General features: G+C 45.1%; 1 protein-coding gene across 4 annotated transcripts in view; it reads left to right on the top strand.

The window, feature by feature from the left end:
* Positions 1-18,139, top strand: part of pde8b (phosphodiesterase 8B) — a 259,858-nt gene that overhangs the window by 104,076 nt on the left and 137,643 nt on the right. For 2 of the 4 annotated variants that reach the window (XM_060843664.1, XM_060843655.1), the window contains exon 5: positions 12,913-12,944. The exons of the other annotated variants lie outside the window; for them this stretch is intronic. In XM_060843664.1, the coding sequence (XP_060699647.1) occupies positions 12,913-12,944 (32 nt within the window). The remainder of the gene's footprint in view (positions 1-12,912; positions 12,945-18,139) is intronic. 4 annotated transcript variants of the gene reach the window in all.

Below are 18,139 nucleotides of genomic sequence, written 5' to 3'. Positions count from 1 at the left end.
ATGGTCTGGGAGATGATAGTTTGGTGGTGGGGAGTGGGGTCATGGTCAAGGGGGCAGTAGGAAAAGGTGTCCTCAAGTTGGGGTTTGGCTTCAGCGGTTTAGAGGTCAGTGCGCCAGACTACCAGTGAACCCCCTTTAACCGCTAGCTTGATGGTGAAGTTGGGATTGGAGCAGAGGGATTGGAGGGCTGCGTGTTGTGAGGGTGAGAGGTTGGAGTCGGGGGAGGGGGTAGACAGGTTGAGGCGGTTAATGTCCCGGCAGCAGTTGGAAAGGAAGAGATTGTGGGCGGGTAATAGGCCAGCAATTTCCTTGTCCTCTGTACTCTCCCAACTGCCCCCTCCTTTTCTTTCTCCCAGCCTTATTTCTTCCCGTCTATCTTCACCATTGTTTTTCTCCAATAAATAAATGTATAGTACTAGTTGCTACAACATAATGTCAATTTACAGCACTGAGCTCCATGTTCATTAATATCAAGGAGCAAATGAGGTGGAGTGATACATGACATGTTAATGATAATGATTTAATAATCACTTAACAGTGATTGATTAACTCAGTGGTAAGGTTATTGAAAACACATCCCAAGTTATAAAGCAGACATTGCAGTTAACTAATTTCTGTGCGTACAGTTTACAGACACACTTGTGGGCATCCATGCAACATTGTAGAAGGTTTAAATCATCCTGTTCAAACATGTTGTGAAAAACCTCTGGAGCAGATGGGCCTTTGATCCAAAGGTAGGACATTACCACTGCAGTGCGAGAGCCCTTCATGCTTTGCATAAGCACAATACATGGAGTTCTTGAAGGTATATCCATTTAAAGACAAGGCACACCAGGACAGCAACACAGTGGAGTGGAATCTTCTTTTGGTGCATCTTTTGATTGGATGGGACTTATTAATTAGCATATTAAGCAAGTGGAATATTGAGAGGAGAATAGAATATTACGGTAGTGATTTTTTAATATAGATGTACAGGGCATTAGTGAGGCTACAACTGGAGAACTGTACACAGTATTAATCACATTATCTAAGACTGATACCTGGGACTGAGGCAAGTGGGGATAATCTAATGAGGGAAGGTTAGGTAGCTGCACCTGTAATCCATTGCAGTTAGAAGAATGAGAGGTAATCTTTGGAAAATATGTAAGTTCATGAGGGGACTTGACAGGGTAGATGCTGCAAGTGTGTTTTCCCTGTGCGAGAGGCTAGAAGTGGGGATGCTGTTTGAAAATAAAGGGTCTTCCATTTAAAATGGAGAGGAGGAGGAATATTTGTCTCTGAAATTGTCTTGTGTACTTGAAACTCTTTTCTCAGAGAATGTTGGAGACAGTGTCATTGAATATTTTTAAGGCAGTTTTGATAGATAGATTCCTCAGGAAGGAAGTTGATGTTTTTTTTTCAATTTAGATTAGATTAGATTACTTACAGTGTGGAAACAGGCCCTTCGGCCCAACAAGTCCACACCGACCCGCCGAAGCGCAACCCACCCATACCCCTACATTTACCCCTTACCTAACACTACGGGCAATTTAGCATGGCCAATTCACCTGACCCGCACATCTTTGGACTGTGGGAGGAAACCAGAGCACCCGGAGGAAACCCACGCAGACACAGGGAGAATGTGCAAACTCCACATAGTCAGTCGCCTGTGTCGGGAATTGAACCCAGGTCTCAGGCGCTGTGAGGCAGCAGTGCTAACCACTGTGCCACCGTACCGCCCAATGTTTATTGGGGGGTGGACAAGACTGTGGAGTTGAGGCCACAATATGATACTATTGAATGCTGGAGGAGGCTCCAGGGGCCTCGTTGTGCTCCTAAATCATATTCATAACCTTTTTCCCCTTCGATCAGACTTGGTGTTAGATCATCATTCATCATCCTGTTACTTGCTTTACATCAAAATATTCTTCCTATTGCACTTGATTGGACTATCAGTCTCTTGCCCTACAAGCTAACTTTATTTTGATTGGGAATTTCTGAATATTTCATAACAAAGCTGCTTTATGCATCTTTAAAATAGTCTTCCTCCCCCTCCAGTAGCTCAGTCTGGTCACTTAGTAAAGGTCCTAAATTAAACTAATTCCTCTTTCTCCACTTTTCTATTCTGATTAGACTGTTGCCAAGATCGCAAGGCAATTAGGCACTTTAACTTTCCAGTGCAAATCTAGCCAGTTCTCATCTGAATTCTCTGTTCTGCTTTAGCATCCGTTACCTTTATTCCTTCACTATTGTTTCATATTTTGAGATGGCTATTACATGATCCTCTAGGTGTGTTTTCAACCTGAGGCTTCAGGTAGCCAGATCGCCATCTTACCATCCACCATGATAGAGGACATTGGTGCCAAAATTGACTGCCTGCCCACCATATGGACATAAATAATTAACTCAGTAATAGTTGAATTAACCCTAATATTGCTCTGTCAATGCCATTAGACATTTGGTGTGAGCAGGTGGACAGGAGTGGGACTTCTTTTTTAATATATTTCAAATGGCAGGAAGGAAAGGGAAGACTATCATTGATGGGATTACCGACTGTCCATTGGAGGATTTCACCCCTCTCCTTCCTACCTGTACCTACCATTATGCCTATCCCAACAACCCCCTATTCTCCCAAATATTCTGCTCAAAGCCCCTCTGACTCCTCTTATTCTGGTATCCATCAGGTCTTCATTGCTTGCAGTCTAGCAGTGACCGCTACAGACAGACCAGTCAGTAACAGAAGTCCCACTTTACTTCAATTTAGTAAGACCTGCAATGCCAAATAGCTGTGGGGCAGCCTTGTTGTTAGTTTTCTGCTGATATTTCTTCCTTTTCTCTCTACGTTTATTGGAGTCCTGTGAGTCCAAATAACTTGTTGCAAATAATTTCTCCAGGTTAGTCAGGCTACCAAGGTCAAATAAGCAGACTGACCTATTGGACTAGAAAATGGGTATTTACATGACAGTCAATAACCAGAAACTATTTAAAAGAAAAAAATAAGTCAGGGCTTTATTTCTTCAGCAACATTTGTACAATGAATGGCTCTTTTGTTTTTAGCTATGCTGGAGAAATTCGTTGCTGTTGCCAGTGTAATTTTTGTTAGTATCTTTGGTTGGAAGTTTGTGTCCATCCCATGGTGGCTTTGCTGCTGGCAGCATCTCCAAGGGGAGAAGAATGGCTTGGAAAGGGTGGACGCTAGGAAATTGTTTCCGTTAGGCGAGGAGACTAGGACTCGTGGACACAGCCTTAGAATTGGAGGGGGTCAATTCAGAACAGAAATGCGGAGACATTTCTTCAGCCAGAGAGTGGTGGGCCTGTGGAACTCATTGCCACAGAGTGCAGTGGAGGCCGGGATGCTAAATGTCTTCAAGGCAGAGATTGATAAATTCTTGATGTCGCAAGGAATTAAGGGCTACGGGGAGAATGCGGGTAAGTGGAGTTGAAATGCCTATCAGCCATATTGAATGGCGGAGTGGACTCGATGGGCTGAATGGCCTTACTTCCACTCCTATGTCTTATGGTCTTAATGGAGCAGGTAGCCATCCTGTCTCTGTCACAATTAAGTCCAGGAGGGAAAGCCCATGGACAGCCTTCCTGACTTATCACCAATTGTGACTCTTAAGCAGACAGTCAATGCTGATTTAAAGCGTCATCCCACGATAGTAACCAGTGGTGACCAGTGTTGTTCAACTTGTTGAACTTGTCCAAAGGCACTCGGGGGCTAAGCATCGGGAAGGGGGTCATTGGCATCATTGAAAGATTGCTCATACTCTTTCTGCTGAACCCTCTGTCCTGCGCCATGCAATTTTTCCCCTCTTTCCCCCAATCACTCACCCATCCATGGGCTCCTCCTTGATTTAAGGCAGTGGTGGGTGTAGTACCATGGAACAGCCACCTCCTTGTGAGTGGCATTGCTGGGTAGCAAATAGGCTCCTGCTTCTGATTGGCCAGCAACTCCTGACAGCGTGATATTCTGCCCTTGGGTCCTTCATTCAGAGGGAAGGCTAGCAGATTGCCTGTTAAATGCATGAGCAACACAAGATGCAGAGAGTCTTCTTGAAAAGTGGGATGCAAGAATTTTGCTGGCTCTTCAGGTGATGGCCACGATCCCTCCCATTACCTCCACAAGGTTCCACCCTTGCATCACAAATTGGGGAGTGGGAAACTCAGTTTGGTTCCCTCTCCCCAAATTAAAATCCTCAAATTCCTTCAGGTGTTGTGCTTGATCCAAGCTAGATGGATGAGAGGAGTTTGAGAATTTCATTTGGGGACAGGTTTTTACAGTAATTTAGTTTTTTTTTGGCATTCTGCCTTTTAAAGACCCTTTTCTGAGAGTACATCAGAGATATCCACTATCTTTAATCTATGCTGAGTGCTTCACAGCAGCAAGGATGCAAGTTCATGTGGATGTAGTTTAATAACTTTGCAGAGCTTATTCCTTGGACCCTACTAAAGCAGAAAAACAAACAGCAGATCTGAAGAGAGAAATCCAAAAATCTCAGTATTTGAGGAGAACAGAGACAGGTAGTGACAAGTGAGTGCACCTAAAGCTATTCCTGTTACTCAACAATGTCTACATATGGAATGTTCACTATCGGATCTGCAAATCAAGATTTAGCTCAATATCCCATATGAGCTGACACCAACCTAGAAAGTGAACCTTTGCCCTCTTTGCTGAACATCCCTCTATTGAAGCAAAAACTCATCAACTTCTAAGGAAACTTTATGAAGAAGAGGGAGACTTCAGGATAGGAAAATGTGTCAGATAGTATTTAAGAAGATTGACCCATTTATCAGTCTGACAGATTACACTGGGACTACAGGTCACCTAAGGACCTGACTAAGAGGATTTATTTAACTTTGCATCAGGGCCTGTGACTACGTGTCTATTTCTCTCTCACTCTTTCTCTGAGCATTGGAACATGTGAAATAGAAGCGGAGTTAGGCCATTTGGCCTTCCAAGCCTTCCTCACCATTCAAGAAGATCTGTTTGTTTCCTGAATTTCACATTCCTATCTACCCCGATCACTTTTAATTCCTCACCTAACAAGAGCCTTCCCATCTTTGCCTTAAAAGTTTTTAACGACCCTGCCTCCTTAACCATCTCAGGCAGAGAGTTCCAAAGTTGCACAACTTTCTGAGAGAGAAAAGAATCTCCTCATTCTCTGTCCTAAGAAGGAGACCCTAACCATAAAACAACATCCTTTAGTTCTGGACTAGTTCCACAAGAGAAAACACCTTTCCACAATAACCTTGTCAAAACAGTTCATGATCTTATAAACCTCAGTCAAACCACCCTTCATTATTCCAACTCCCAGTGAAAACAATCCCAGTCTATCCAACTTTTCACATAAAAGAACCCATTCATTTCAAGCCCCAGTCTAGTAAGCCTCCTCTGAGCTGTGTCCAATGCACTTACGTCCTTCCTTAAAGACAAAGCATAAACTGCACACAATATTTAGGGCGGCACAGTGGTTCAGTACTGCTGACTCACAGCGCCAGGGACCCAGGTTCAATTCCAACTTTGCGTGAGTGTCTATATGGAGATTGCACATTCTCCCCATGTCTGCATGGATTTCCTCCCACAGTCCAAAGATGTGCAGGTTAGGTGAATTGGCAATGCTAAATTACCCATAGTGTTCAGGGATGTGTAGGCTAGGTGCATTAGTTAGGGCAAATATACAGTAATAGGGTAGGGGAATGGGTCTTGGTGAGATATTCTTTGGAGGGTGGGTGTAGACTTGTTGGGCCGAAAAGCCTGTTTCCACACTGTAGGGATTAGCAAGTTTTGAGAAGATTTGTAGCTCAGGTTGAAATTCTGCATGTGGGTTTGCTCACTGAGCTGCAAGGTTCATTTTCAGCTTCCAGCTCAGTGAGCAAACCTACATACAGAATAACAAATGATATTCGAGGTATAACCTCTTTTATGTTGAATTTCTCTCAAAATACAGGATAACATTCGATTATCGTTTTTAATAACTCATACCCATAAATCACATTTTGATAATTCATGCACTAGAACAACCAGATCCTTCTGCATCCCTGAATTCTGCAGTCAGTCAGTCTCTGAATAAGTAATTTTTGTTTTCATTCTTCCTGCCAAAGTAAATAATTTTACATTTTCCCACATTATGCTCCATCTGCTGACCATGTACTGCTCATTGTCACTTTATTAGCTTCATAACACCATTTCCTACTTGTCTTGGTGCATTCTGCAAATATAGCCCATTTATCTTTGTTCCCCTCATCTAAGTCATTGATGTAAAAAAATTGTTGAGGTCCTAACCCAGCACACTCATCAGATCCTGTCAATCTGAAAAAGTCTGATTTATCCACACTTTCTGTTTATGCCAGCTAGCCTATTGTCTATCAAAACTGGGATGTTGCTGCTATCCCCGACGATGAGGTTCTGCTTTGCCCAATATTTTTTGATCTGGCACATTGTCAAATGCTTTCTGAAATCCAAGTACAGAACATCAACGAGCTGTCCGTTACCCAGAGCACATATTGCTCCTTCAATGAACTCCACTAAATTGGTTACATACAATTTCATTTTCATAAAACCAGACTGACTTTTCCCCAATTGGGCTGAGTTTTTCCAAGTGCCCAAATATAAAGGAGGAAAAGGACTTTGCAGTCTGCCATGATCTGGTTGTATATGGAGTGGGCTTGCTGCATTGAATGACCTATTGTGGACACTATTTCCAATGTTCCTATTAGTTTTGATTGGGGGATAAATTAAATACAGTTTAAGTAATGTGAAGGAGAACAGTAAAACAAATAGTTGAATTTGAACTTTTGGAAAGGTATTTTGGTGAGTTCTCAGGAGATAAATGTATAAAAATGTGATATAATAGGAAATATAGATTAACATCACTCTAGTAGTATCAATGTTCTGTTTCAGATCTCTAGCATCCACAGTTCTTTGTTTTATTTTAATTTTTATGGTATTCTGTATTAAACACTTTTTTTTACAATAAGCAATTGAGTTCCATTGGAGAACCCTAAGTAAGTAGTAAATGAAAGTTCATGTCAATAAGAAGCACCAGTGAATGTGTGAACACAGTTATGGCGAATATAAAAACCGAAAGTGCTGGAGAAACTCGGCAGGTCTGGTAGCATCTGTAGAGTGAGAAACATTTACAATTAATTTTCAATAACTCTTTCACAGAACTTGTATTTCAGGTCTCCAGCACTCACAGAATTTTGCTTTTATTTCAGTGAGCTATTATAACTAATTGTGTAACGGTGTAATAGTTTCATCAGTAATTATCCTGATAAAGCACAAAAGTTTGCTATCTTCTAAATATAAGTAGTAAATGGAATCCATGTTGTATGAGAATAGAATGTACGTGTACATGGTGTGACATTGCCATCTATTGGTATAAGACCATATGGCACACAAAGATCACATGACCATGATTTCAGAATTGATAGGCTCAGAGCTAACTGTCTAGCATTATCAAGATTTGGAGATGCCGGTGTTGGACTGGGGTGTACAAAGTTAAAAATCACACAACACCAGGTTATAGTCCAACAGGTTTAATTGGAAGCACATTAGCTTTCGGAGCGACGTTCCTTCATCAGGTGGTTGTGGAGGACACAATTGTAAGGCACAGAATTTATAGCAAAAATTTACAGTGTGATGTAACTGAAATTATACATTGAAAAATACCTTGATTGTCCGTTGAGTCTTTCATCTCTCAGCAGACAATCAAGGTATTTTTCAGGAGGATTTTATGAAACTTGAAAGGGTTCAGAAAAGGTTTACAAGGATGTTGCCAGGGTTGGAGGATTTGAGTTACTGGGAGAGGCTGAATAGTATGAATCTGTTTTCCTTGGAGCATCTGAGGCTGAGGGTGACCTTATAGAGATTTATAAAATCACGAGGGGCATGAATACGGTAAATAGACAATGTCTTTTCCCTGGAGTGGGGGAATCCAGAACGAGAGGCCTTACTGAAGTCCATGTAGATCACGTCCACCACTCTGCCCTCATCAGTCTTCTTCAACACCGATGTCAGGCTCACTGGTCTATTGTTCTGTGACTTTTCCTTACCACCTTTCTTAAATAGTGGCACCACGTTAGCCAACCTCCAGTCTTCTGGCACCTCACTTGTGACTATCAATGATACAAGTATCTGAGCAAGCGGCCCAGCAATCACTTTCATAGTTTCCTACAGAGATCTCGGGTGCACCTGATCAAGTCCTGGGATTTATCCACTTTTATGCATTGTCAGACATCCAGCACTATCACCTCTGTAATGTGGACATTTGTCAAAATGTCACCATCTATTCCCCTACATTCTTCTATGTCCTTTTCCACAGTAAACACTGATGCAAAATACTCGTTTAGTATCTCCCCCAAATCCTGCGGCTCTACACAAATGTTGCCTTGCTCATTTTTGAGGGTCCCTATCTCTCCCTAGTTACCCTTTTGTCCTTAATATATTTGTAAAGACCCTTTGGATTCTCCTTAACTCTATTTGCCAAAGCTATCTCGTGTCCCTCTTAAGTATACTCCTACTGCCTTTATACTCTTCTAAGGATTCATTCGATCTATCCTGTCCATACCTGATATATGCTTCCTTCTTTTTCTTAACCAAATCCCCAAATTCTTTATTCATCCAGCATTCTCTATACCAACCAGCCTTTTCTTTCACCATAACAGGAATATACTGTCTCTGAACTCCTGTTATCTCATTTCTGAAGGCTTCCCACTTTCCAGCTGTCCCTTTACCTGCGAACATCTGTCCCCAATCAGCTTTTGAAAGTTCTTGCCTAATACTGTCATAATTGGCCTCTCTCCAACTTGGAACTTCAACTTTAGATCTGGTGTATCTTTTTCCATTACTATTTTAAAACTAACACAATTATTGTTGCTGGCCCCAAAGTGCTCTCCCACTGACACCTTAATCACCTTTTCTGCCGTCTTTGACTAACCTTTTGATCACCTAACCTAATATCTCTTTACATGGCTCAGTATCATATATGGGTTTATAATGTTTCTGTGAGGTATCTTGGGAAATTTCATTATGTAAATAGTGATGTATAAATATATGTTAGTTTGTCATTGCATTCAAATGAAACTTCAAAATCTAACTTGAACAACAGTATGAGGAAAGTGGGTTTGTGTTCTAAAATGGGGGTTGAGTTGAGTTCTCCTCCCTAACATGGAGTCCAGCTATTTGCTGCATCTTTGGAGCATGTTCCCAGGCAGCATGGTGTAACCTCCTACTTTTACCAGACCCCACACCATTCCCACCTCCCGTCCACCAAACTCAACAATTTCTCTCCTCTGTTACATAGTCATAGCATGGAAACAGATCCTTCGGTCCAACCCATCTGCGCAGACCAGACATCCAATCTGACCTGGGCAAAAGTGAGGACTGCAGATGCTGGAAACCACAGCCTAGATTCGAGCGGTGCTGGAAAAGCACAGCAGGTCAGGCAGCATCCGAGGAGCAGGAAAATTGACGTTTCGGGCAAAAGCCCTTCATTTGGGTTAGAGGCAGGGAGCCTCGAGGGTGGACAGATAAATGGGGGGGGGGGTTGGGGCTGGGGAGAAGGTTGCAAAGAGTAAAATGGGTGAATATGGGTGGAGGTGGAGGTGATAGGTCAGAGAGGAGGGTGGAGCAGTTAGGTGGGAAGGGAGATTGGCAGGTAGGACAGGTCATGAGGACAGTGCTGAGCTGGAAGGTTGGAACTGGGGTAAGGTGGGGGAGGGGAATTGATGAAACTGGTGAAGTCCACATTGATGCCCTTGGGTTGAAGTTTTCCGAGACGGAAGATGAGGCGTTCTTCCTCCAGGCGTTGGGTGGTGAGGAAATGGTGGTGAAGGAGGCCCAGGACCTCCATGTCCTCAGCAGAGTGGGAGGGGGAGTTGAAATGTTGGGCCACAGGGTGGTGGGGTTGATTGGTGCGGCTGTCCCAGAGATGTTCCCTAAAGCGCTCTGCTAGGAGGCATCCAGTCACCACAATGTACAGGAGAACGCATCAGGAGCAACAGATACAATAAATGACATTGGTGGAAGTGCAGGTGAAACCTTGATGGATGTGGAAGGTTCCTTTGGGACCTTGGATGGAGGTGAGGGAGGAGGTGTGGGCACAGGTTTTGCAATTCCTTCGGTGGCAGGGGAAGTTGCCAGGACGGGAGGGTGGGTTGTTGGGGAGCGTGGACCTGACCAGGTTGTCATGGAGGGAATGGTCTTTGCGGAAGGTGGCAAGGGGTAGGGAGGGAAATATATCCCTGGTGGTGGGGTCCGTTTGGAGGTGGCAAAAATGTCGGTAGATATGCGATTAATGCAAAGGTTGGTAGGGTGGAAGGTGAGGGCCCGAAGGGGTCGGGGGGGTTCGAGAGGGGTGGGATTTGAGGGCAGATTCTGTTGCAGGAGGTAGGGTGGGAAGAGGGTAGGGTAATCCAGGTAGCTGTGGGAGTCACTGGGTTTGTAAAAAAATGCCTGTGTCAAGTCAGTCGTCATTAATGGAGATGGAGAGGTCCAGGAAGGGGAGGGAGGTGTCAGAGATGGTCCAGGCAAATTTAAGGTCAGGGTGGAATGTGTTGGTGAAGTTGATGAATTGCTTAACCTCCTCGCAGGAGCACGAGGTGGCGCCAATGCAGTCATCAATAGTGGAAGAAGAGGTAAAGAGTGGTGCCGGTGTAATTATGGAAGTTGGACTGTTCTACATAGCTGACAAAGAGGCACACATAGCTGGGGTCTATGCGGGTGCCCATGGGCTACCCCTTTGGTCTGGAGGAAGTGGGAGGATTCGAAAGAGAAATTGTTAAGGGTGAGGACCAGTTCAGCCAAATGAGTGTCAGTGGAAGAGTACTGTTGGGGATGTTGGGAGAGGAAGAAATGGAGGGTTTGGAGGCCCTGATCATGGCGGATGGACGTGTAGAGGGATTGGATGTCCATGGTGAAGATGAGGCGTTGGAGGCCGGGGAAACAGAAGTGTTGGAGGAGGTGGAGGGCATGAGTGGTGTCTCAAACGTATGTGAGGAGTTCCTGGACTAGGGGGGATAGGACAGTATCGAGATAGGGGGGACTGAGTTCGGTGGGGCAGGAGCAGGCTGAGACAATGGGTCGCATGGGGTAGTCAGGCTTGTGGATCTTGGGAAGGAGGTAAAATCAGGTGGTGCAGGTTCCCCGACTACGAGGTTGGAAGCTGTGGGTGGGAGACCTCCTGAGGTGATGAGATTCTATATGGTCTGGGAAATGGTTTGGTGTTGGTGGTGTGGGGTCATGGTCGAGAGGTGGTAGGAGGAGGTGTCTTCCAATTGGCATCAGGCTTCAGCAGTGTGGAGGTCAGTGCGCCAAATTGCCACTGCACCCCCTTTATCTGCTGGTTTGATGGTGAGGTTGAGATTGGAGCAGAGGGAGTGGAGGACTGTGCGTTGTGAGGGTGAGAGGTTGAATGGGGGGGGGGGGTAGACAATTTGAGGCGGTTAATGTCTTGGTCGAGGGTGAGTAATAGGACAGTGCGAGATGTCCAGGTGGATGGAGTGTGTTAGAGGCATGTGAAGGGATCCTTGGAAGGTGGGAGGGAGTCCTGATCTAATCCAATCTGACCTAGTCCCATTTGCCAGCATTTGGCCCATATCCCTCTAAACCATTCCTATTCACATCCTTTGAACTTAACAGTCAACACAACAATCTAAAATGTTCTCATTCCAAACAACCACCTCTTTGTTTTCTTGTTCATACCACATATTAAAAATATTCTCTTCTCATACGCTACTAGTTACAAAATGCGTCATTTATTACTATCTATCGTCTTTAATAATGTACATATTCATGACTATGACATCTTATTGTGAGGACCCTTTTTCTGAATCTACTTATTTATAATTTTGCTGAAATGCCCATTATAAATGACTTCTCCCAGCATTTCAGCCTCAGTTCACATGCCCCAGTCTTCACTTACATCATCCCCTTTGTCCTCAGTCAGTTTTCCAGCCTTTCTGTCTTTAAGCAGGTGAGCATAAATCTCACAATCTGCACTGACCTTCTCGACGCAAACTCCTTAATGCTCAGCCTCACTTTCTGCTCAAGAGAGATGCTGCATCCCTGGTCTTTTAAGGAGGACATACGATACATGAAGATTTTATGGATTCCCATTATGAAACGGAAGCTGAGTTCACACAGATGTACTAGAAACCATGCCATGCAGTTTCAGCACAATGGCCAAAAGTATAGAGGTGTTTCTATCCAATCTCTACAATGGAATCTTGAATCACTACTCCACCATGTGTCCTGGATAGTGTAATTGCTTCAGGAATAAATGTAGCCAGGTCCTCGCAGCTGAATTGATCCTAGCACATTTCACAGATTTTATGAACCCTCAGGTATCTGCTGCTCCATTGTGGGGAGATAGATGGAAGCTATTTGGTAGTCGATCACCTCTTACCTTCTGCAGTGTGCTGTCCTGCAGTTTTGAGGAAGTAATGAATCTCTACCTCACAAATGCAAGGGCGCCTTCAGCACGTGTCGGTCTCCCTCAGGAGGCTGTCAAAGTTACACCGTCACTGCCCACAATGCCCTCTGTCTGCTGCCACCACTGATATGCACTATGGTATCGTCATCTCTACCCCGGCAGCTGCCACATTGAGATCAGTAGAAAGAGACCACCAATCAGTCTGCTTTGGATGGAAGTTATCAACCCTCCAGGATTAGCTTAGAATCTCCAGGACCTGAACGCTAACATCTGGGACATTGCTGCAAACAGTCTTGGAGCAAACTCAGAGCAGCACTGACATTATTTTTCACCTTTGTTTTCACAAAAAGTGCTATTTACTGCTAATAAAAATATCTAGAGACAAGGTGAATGACAGTCATGCATCATCTACTTGTGTACTGTAGCATCTGCTTGCTTTCCAATTACCATGGGAGGCTGTTAAGGGAGGAAGGGCATGCTGGGTAACCAGTGGCAGACCTATGGGGTCAACTTTCAGGGGACAACAAAGTTATCCACCCTGGCTAGAGATGGCAAATGATAGAAGTAGATTTGATAAAGGCACAGACGAAAAATAACTTAGAACAACACTATCCCATCGAACATATGCTGAGGTATAACATTGTGAATATATCAGTGAACTGAAATTAAAGGTCTGGATTCAAAAAGCGATTTACAAATATATTTTGAAGGCATCCTAAAAGAAAACTTTGTTCTTCCTTTCTGAATTAAGATATTTGTTAGAACACAGTGTTTCGTTTCTGTGTATTACATGACCCCTACACACTGTCCTTTGCCAGGGAACATAGTGTACCTATTCATCTTTTTTTAAACTATTGGCCAAGGCAACTTTCAAAGAGATATTTAAGGTAACAAACTAATGAAGTAGGTATTGCTGAGTGATGTTTGTAACATTAAACAGAACAGAAGTAAAAATAGAATGTAGTCTGAAAGAAAACAGCAGATAATATTACTTTGTAAGTGTGATAATCTAACACAGACTTTATAAACAACATGACCTTAACGTTAATCTCTTTGCAATGAGAGTATGGGGGAATCAAGTTAAACAGTAAATACTTGAAAAGTAACCCTAATTCTACAGCAGCAAGCTTATTAGCATCAGAATTTTGGAAACCATGATTCTTTATTAAACTTACTTAAAGCCAGATCCTTAAATTGGGATCTCGGTTTAATGTTTAATGCACCTGTGTGAGTTTTTCAGAGTTCAGGAATTCTGTCTGAGAAAGGGAGATGGTAACAGCCAGACACATAGGGTCAACGCAGTTTTCACAGCAGGTTAGGCAGCATCTCAGGAATAGAGAATTCGACGTTTCGAGCATAAGCCCTTCATCAGGAATAAGAGAGAGAGAGCCAAGCCGGCTGAGATAAAAGGTAGGGAGGAGGGACTAGGGGGAGGGGCGATGGAGGTGGGATAGGTAAGAGCTTCTGTGCAGAGGAGATGACCTGGGGGGTGCAGTGAGAGAGAGACTCACTGAAATCCTTGTAGAGGGAGGAAGAGAGCTTCTTCAAGGAAGGCATCCTTGTAAGAGGATTCGCAGTAGGTTAAAATCTTCGAGTAAAAAATGAGGTCTGCAGATGCTGGAGATCACAGCTGCAAATGTGTTGCTGGTCAAAGCACAGCAGGTTAGGCAGCATCTCAGGAATAGAGAATTCGACGTTTCGAGCATAAGCCCTTCATCAGGAATAAGAGAGAGAGAGCCAAGCCGGCTGAGATAAAAGGTAGGGAGGAGGGACTAGGGGGAGGGGCGATGGAGGTGGGATAGGTAAGAGCTTCTGTGCAGAGGAGATGACCTGGGGGGTGCAGTGAGAGAGAGACTCACTGAAATCCTTGTAGAGGGAGGAAGAGAGCTTCTTCAAGGAAGGCATCCTTGTAAGAGGATTCGCAGTAGGTTAAAATCTTCGAGTAAAAAATGAGGTCTGCAGATGCTGGAGATCACAGCTGCAAATGTGTTGCTGGTCAAAGCACAGCAGGTTAGGCAGCATCTCAGGAATAGAGAATTCGACGTTTCGAGCATAAGCCCTTCATCAGGAATAAGAGAGAGAGAGCCAAGCCGGCTGAGATAAAAGGTAGGGAGGAGGGACTAGGGGGAGGGGCGATGGAGGTGGGATAGGTAAGAGCTTCTGTGCAGAGGAGATGACCTGGGGGGTGCAGTGAGAGAGAGACTCACTGAAATCCTTGTAGAGGGAGGAAGAGAGCTTCTTCAAGGAAGGCATCCTTGTAAGAGGATTCGCAGTAGGTTAAAATCTTCGAGTAAAAAATGAGGTCTGCAGATGCTGGAGATCACAGCTGCAAATGTGTTGCTGGTCAAAGCACAGCAGGTTAGGCAGCATCTCAGGAATAGAGAATTCGACGTTTCGAGCATAAGCCCTTCATCAGGAATAAGAGAGAGAGAGCCAAGCCGGCTGAGATAAAAGGTAGGGAGGAGGGACTAGGGGGAGGGGCGATGGAGGTGGGATAGGTAAGAGCTTCTGTGCAGAGGAGATGACCTGGGGGGTGCAGTGAGAGAGAGACTCACTGAAATCCTTGTAGAGGGAGGAAGAGAGCTTCTTCAAGGAAGGCATCCTTGTAAGAGGATTCGCAGTAGGTTAAAATCTTCGAGTAAAAAATGAGGTCTGCAGATGCTGGAGATCACAGCTGCAAATGTGTTGCTGGTCAAAGCACAGCAGGTTAGGCAGCATCTCAGGAATAGAGAATTCGACGTTTCGAGCATAAGCCCTTCATCAGGAATAAGAGAGAGAGAGCCAAGCCGGCTGAGATAAAAGGTAGGGAGGAGGGACTAGGGGGAGGGGCGATGGAGGTGGGATAGGTAAGAGCTTCTGTGCAGAGGAGATGACCTGGGGGGTGCAGTGAGAGAGAGACTCACTGAAATCCTTGTAGAGGGAGGAAGAGAGCTTCTTCAAGGAAGGCATCCTTGTAAGAGGATTCGCAGTAGGTTAAAATCTTCGAGTAAAAAATGAGGTCTGCAGATGCTGGAGATCACAGCTGCAAATGTGTTGCTGGTCAAAGCACAGCAGGTTAGGCAGCATCTCAGGAATAGAGAATTCGACGTTTCGAGCATAAGCCCTTCATCAGGAATAAGAGAGAGAGAGCCAAGCCGGCTGAGATAAAAGGTAGGGAGGAGGGACTAGGGGGAGGGGCGATGGAGGTGGGATAGGTAAGAGCTTCTGTGCAGAGGAGATGACCTGGGGGGTGCAGTGAGAGAGAGACTCACTGAAATCCTTGTAGAGGGAGGAAGAGAGCTTCTTCAAGGAAGGCATCCTTGTAAGAGGATTCGCAGTAGGTTAAAATCTTCGAGTAAAAAATGAGGTCTGCAGATGCTGGAGATCACAGCTGCAAATGTCTCTCTCTCACTGCACCCCCCAGGTCATCTCCTCTGCACAGAAGCTCTTACCTATCCCACCTCCATCGCCCCTCCCCCTAGTCCCTCCTCCCTACCTTTTATCTCAGCCGGCTTGGCTCTCTCTCTCTTATTCCTGATGAAGGGCTTATGCTCGAAACGTCGAATTCTCTATTCCTGAGATGCTGCCTAACCTGCTGTGCTTTGACCAGCAACACATTTGCAGCTGTGATCTCCAGCATCTGCAGACCTCATTTTTTACTCGAAGATTTTAACCTACTGCGAATCCTCTTACAAGGATGCCTTCCTTGAAGAAGCTCTCTTCCTCCCTCTACAAGGATTTCAGTGAGTCTCTCTCTCACTGCACCCCCCAGGTCATCTCCTCTGCACAGAAGCTCTTACCTATCCCACCTCCCTCGCCCCTCCCCCTAGTCCCTCCTCCCTACCTTTTATCTCAGCCGGCTTGGCTCTCTCTCTCTTATTCCTGATGAAGGGCTTATGCTCGAAACGTCGAATTCTCTATTCCTGAGATGCTGCCTAACCTGCTGTGCTTTGACCAGCAACACATTTGCAGCTGTGATCTCCAGCATCTGCAGACCTCATTTTTTACTCGAAGATTTTAACCTACTGCGAATCCTCTTACAAGGATGCCTTCCTTGAAGAAGCTCTCTTCCTCCCTCTACAAGGATTTCAGTGAGTCTCTCTCTCACTGCACCCCCCAGGTCATCTCCTCTGCACAGAAGCTCTTACCTATCCCACCTCCATCGCCCCTCCCCCTAGTCCCTCCTCCCTACCTTTTATCTCAGCCGGCTTGGCTCTCTCTCTCTTATTCCTGATGAAGGGCTTATGCTCGAAACGTCGAATTCTCTATTCCTGAGATGCTGCCTAACCTGCTGTGCTTTGACCAGCAACACATTTGCAGCTGTGATCTCCAGCATCTGCAGACCTCATTTTTTACTCGAAGATTTTAACCTACTGCGAATCCTCTTACAAGGATGCCTTCCTTGAAGAAGCTCTCTTCCTCCCTCTACAAGGATTTCAGTGAGTCTCTCTCTCACTGCACCCCCCAGGTCATCTCCTCTGCACAGAAGCTCTTACCTATCCCACCTCCATCGCCCCTCCCCCTAGTCCCTCCTCCCTACCTTTTATCTCAGCCGGCTTGGCTCTCTCTCTCTTATTCCTGATGAAGGGCTTATGCTCGAAACGTCGAATTCTCTATTCCTGAGATGCTGCCTAACCTGCTGTGCTTTGACCAGCAACACATTTGCAGCTGTGATCTCCAGCATCTGCAGACCTCATTTTTTACTCGAAGATTTTAACCTACTGCGAATCCTCTTACAAGGATGCCTTCCTTGAAGAAGCTCTCTTCCTCCCTCTACAAGGATTTCAGTGAGTCTCTCTCTCACTGCACCCCCCAGGTCATCTCCTCTGCACAGAAGCTCTTACCTATCCCACCTCCATCGCCCCTCCCCCTAGTCCCTCCTCCCTACCTTTTATCTCAGCCGGCTTGGCTCTCTCTCTCTTATTCCTGATGAAGGGCTTATGCTCGAAACGTCGAATTCTCTATTCCTGAGATGCTGCCTAACCTGCTGTGCTTTGACCAGCAACACATTTGCAGCTGTGATCTCCAGCATCTGCAGACCTCATTTTTTACTCGAAGATTTTAACCTACTGCGAATCCTCTTACAAGGATGCCTTCCTTGAAGAAGCTCTCTTCCTCCCTCTACAAGGATTTCAGTGAGTCTCTCTCTCACTGCACCCCCCAGGTCATCTCCTCTGCACAGAAGCTCTTACCTATCCCACCTCCATCGCCCCTCCCCCTAGTCCCTCCTCCCTACCTTTTATCTCAGCCGGCTTGGCTCTCTCTCTCTTATTCCTGATGAAGGGCTTATGCTCGAAACGTCGAATTCTCTATTCCTGAGATGCTGCCTAACCTGCTGTGCTTTGACCAGCAACACATTTGCAGCTGTGATCTCCAGCATCTGCAGACCTCATTTTTTACTCAACGCAGTTTTCAGCCCTGCTTATGAGGCAGAAGGTGTATGAGTGCCAAATCCCATGCCCAAATCCTTAGCATATGTGTTATCAATGTTTCCTCCCCCTCTTATTCCGCCACAACCCACCACGATGAAGTGTAATCTCCCCATCACTGCCATTGTATGTGATTCCTATCCCACACACTCAATCCCATCAGCTGTAGTGTTTGACTTTTCAACTTACCCAATTGCTGGGAAACATTCCCCCAAGAGTGCCAAGCTGCAGCCTCTGCTGTTGGTTTTTCCACCTGGAATCTGGCCAAGACACCAACTTTTAAATCATTCAGATGGGAAATGGAGCAAAAACATT

The sequence above is a fragment of the Hemiscyllium ocellatum genome, chromosome 2 (assembly GCF_020745735.1).
Source record: "Hemiscyllium ocellatum isolate sHemOce1 chromosome 2, sHemOce1.pat.X.cur, whole genome shotgun sequence".
NCBI classification, from domain to species: Eukaryota; Metazoa; Chordata; class Chondrichthyes; order Orectolobiformes; family Hemiscylliidae; genus Hemiscyllium; species Hemiscyllium ocellatum.
This window is presented reverse-complemented; position numbering and strand designations above follow the sequence as displayed.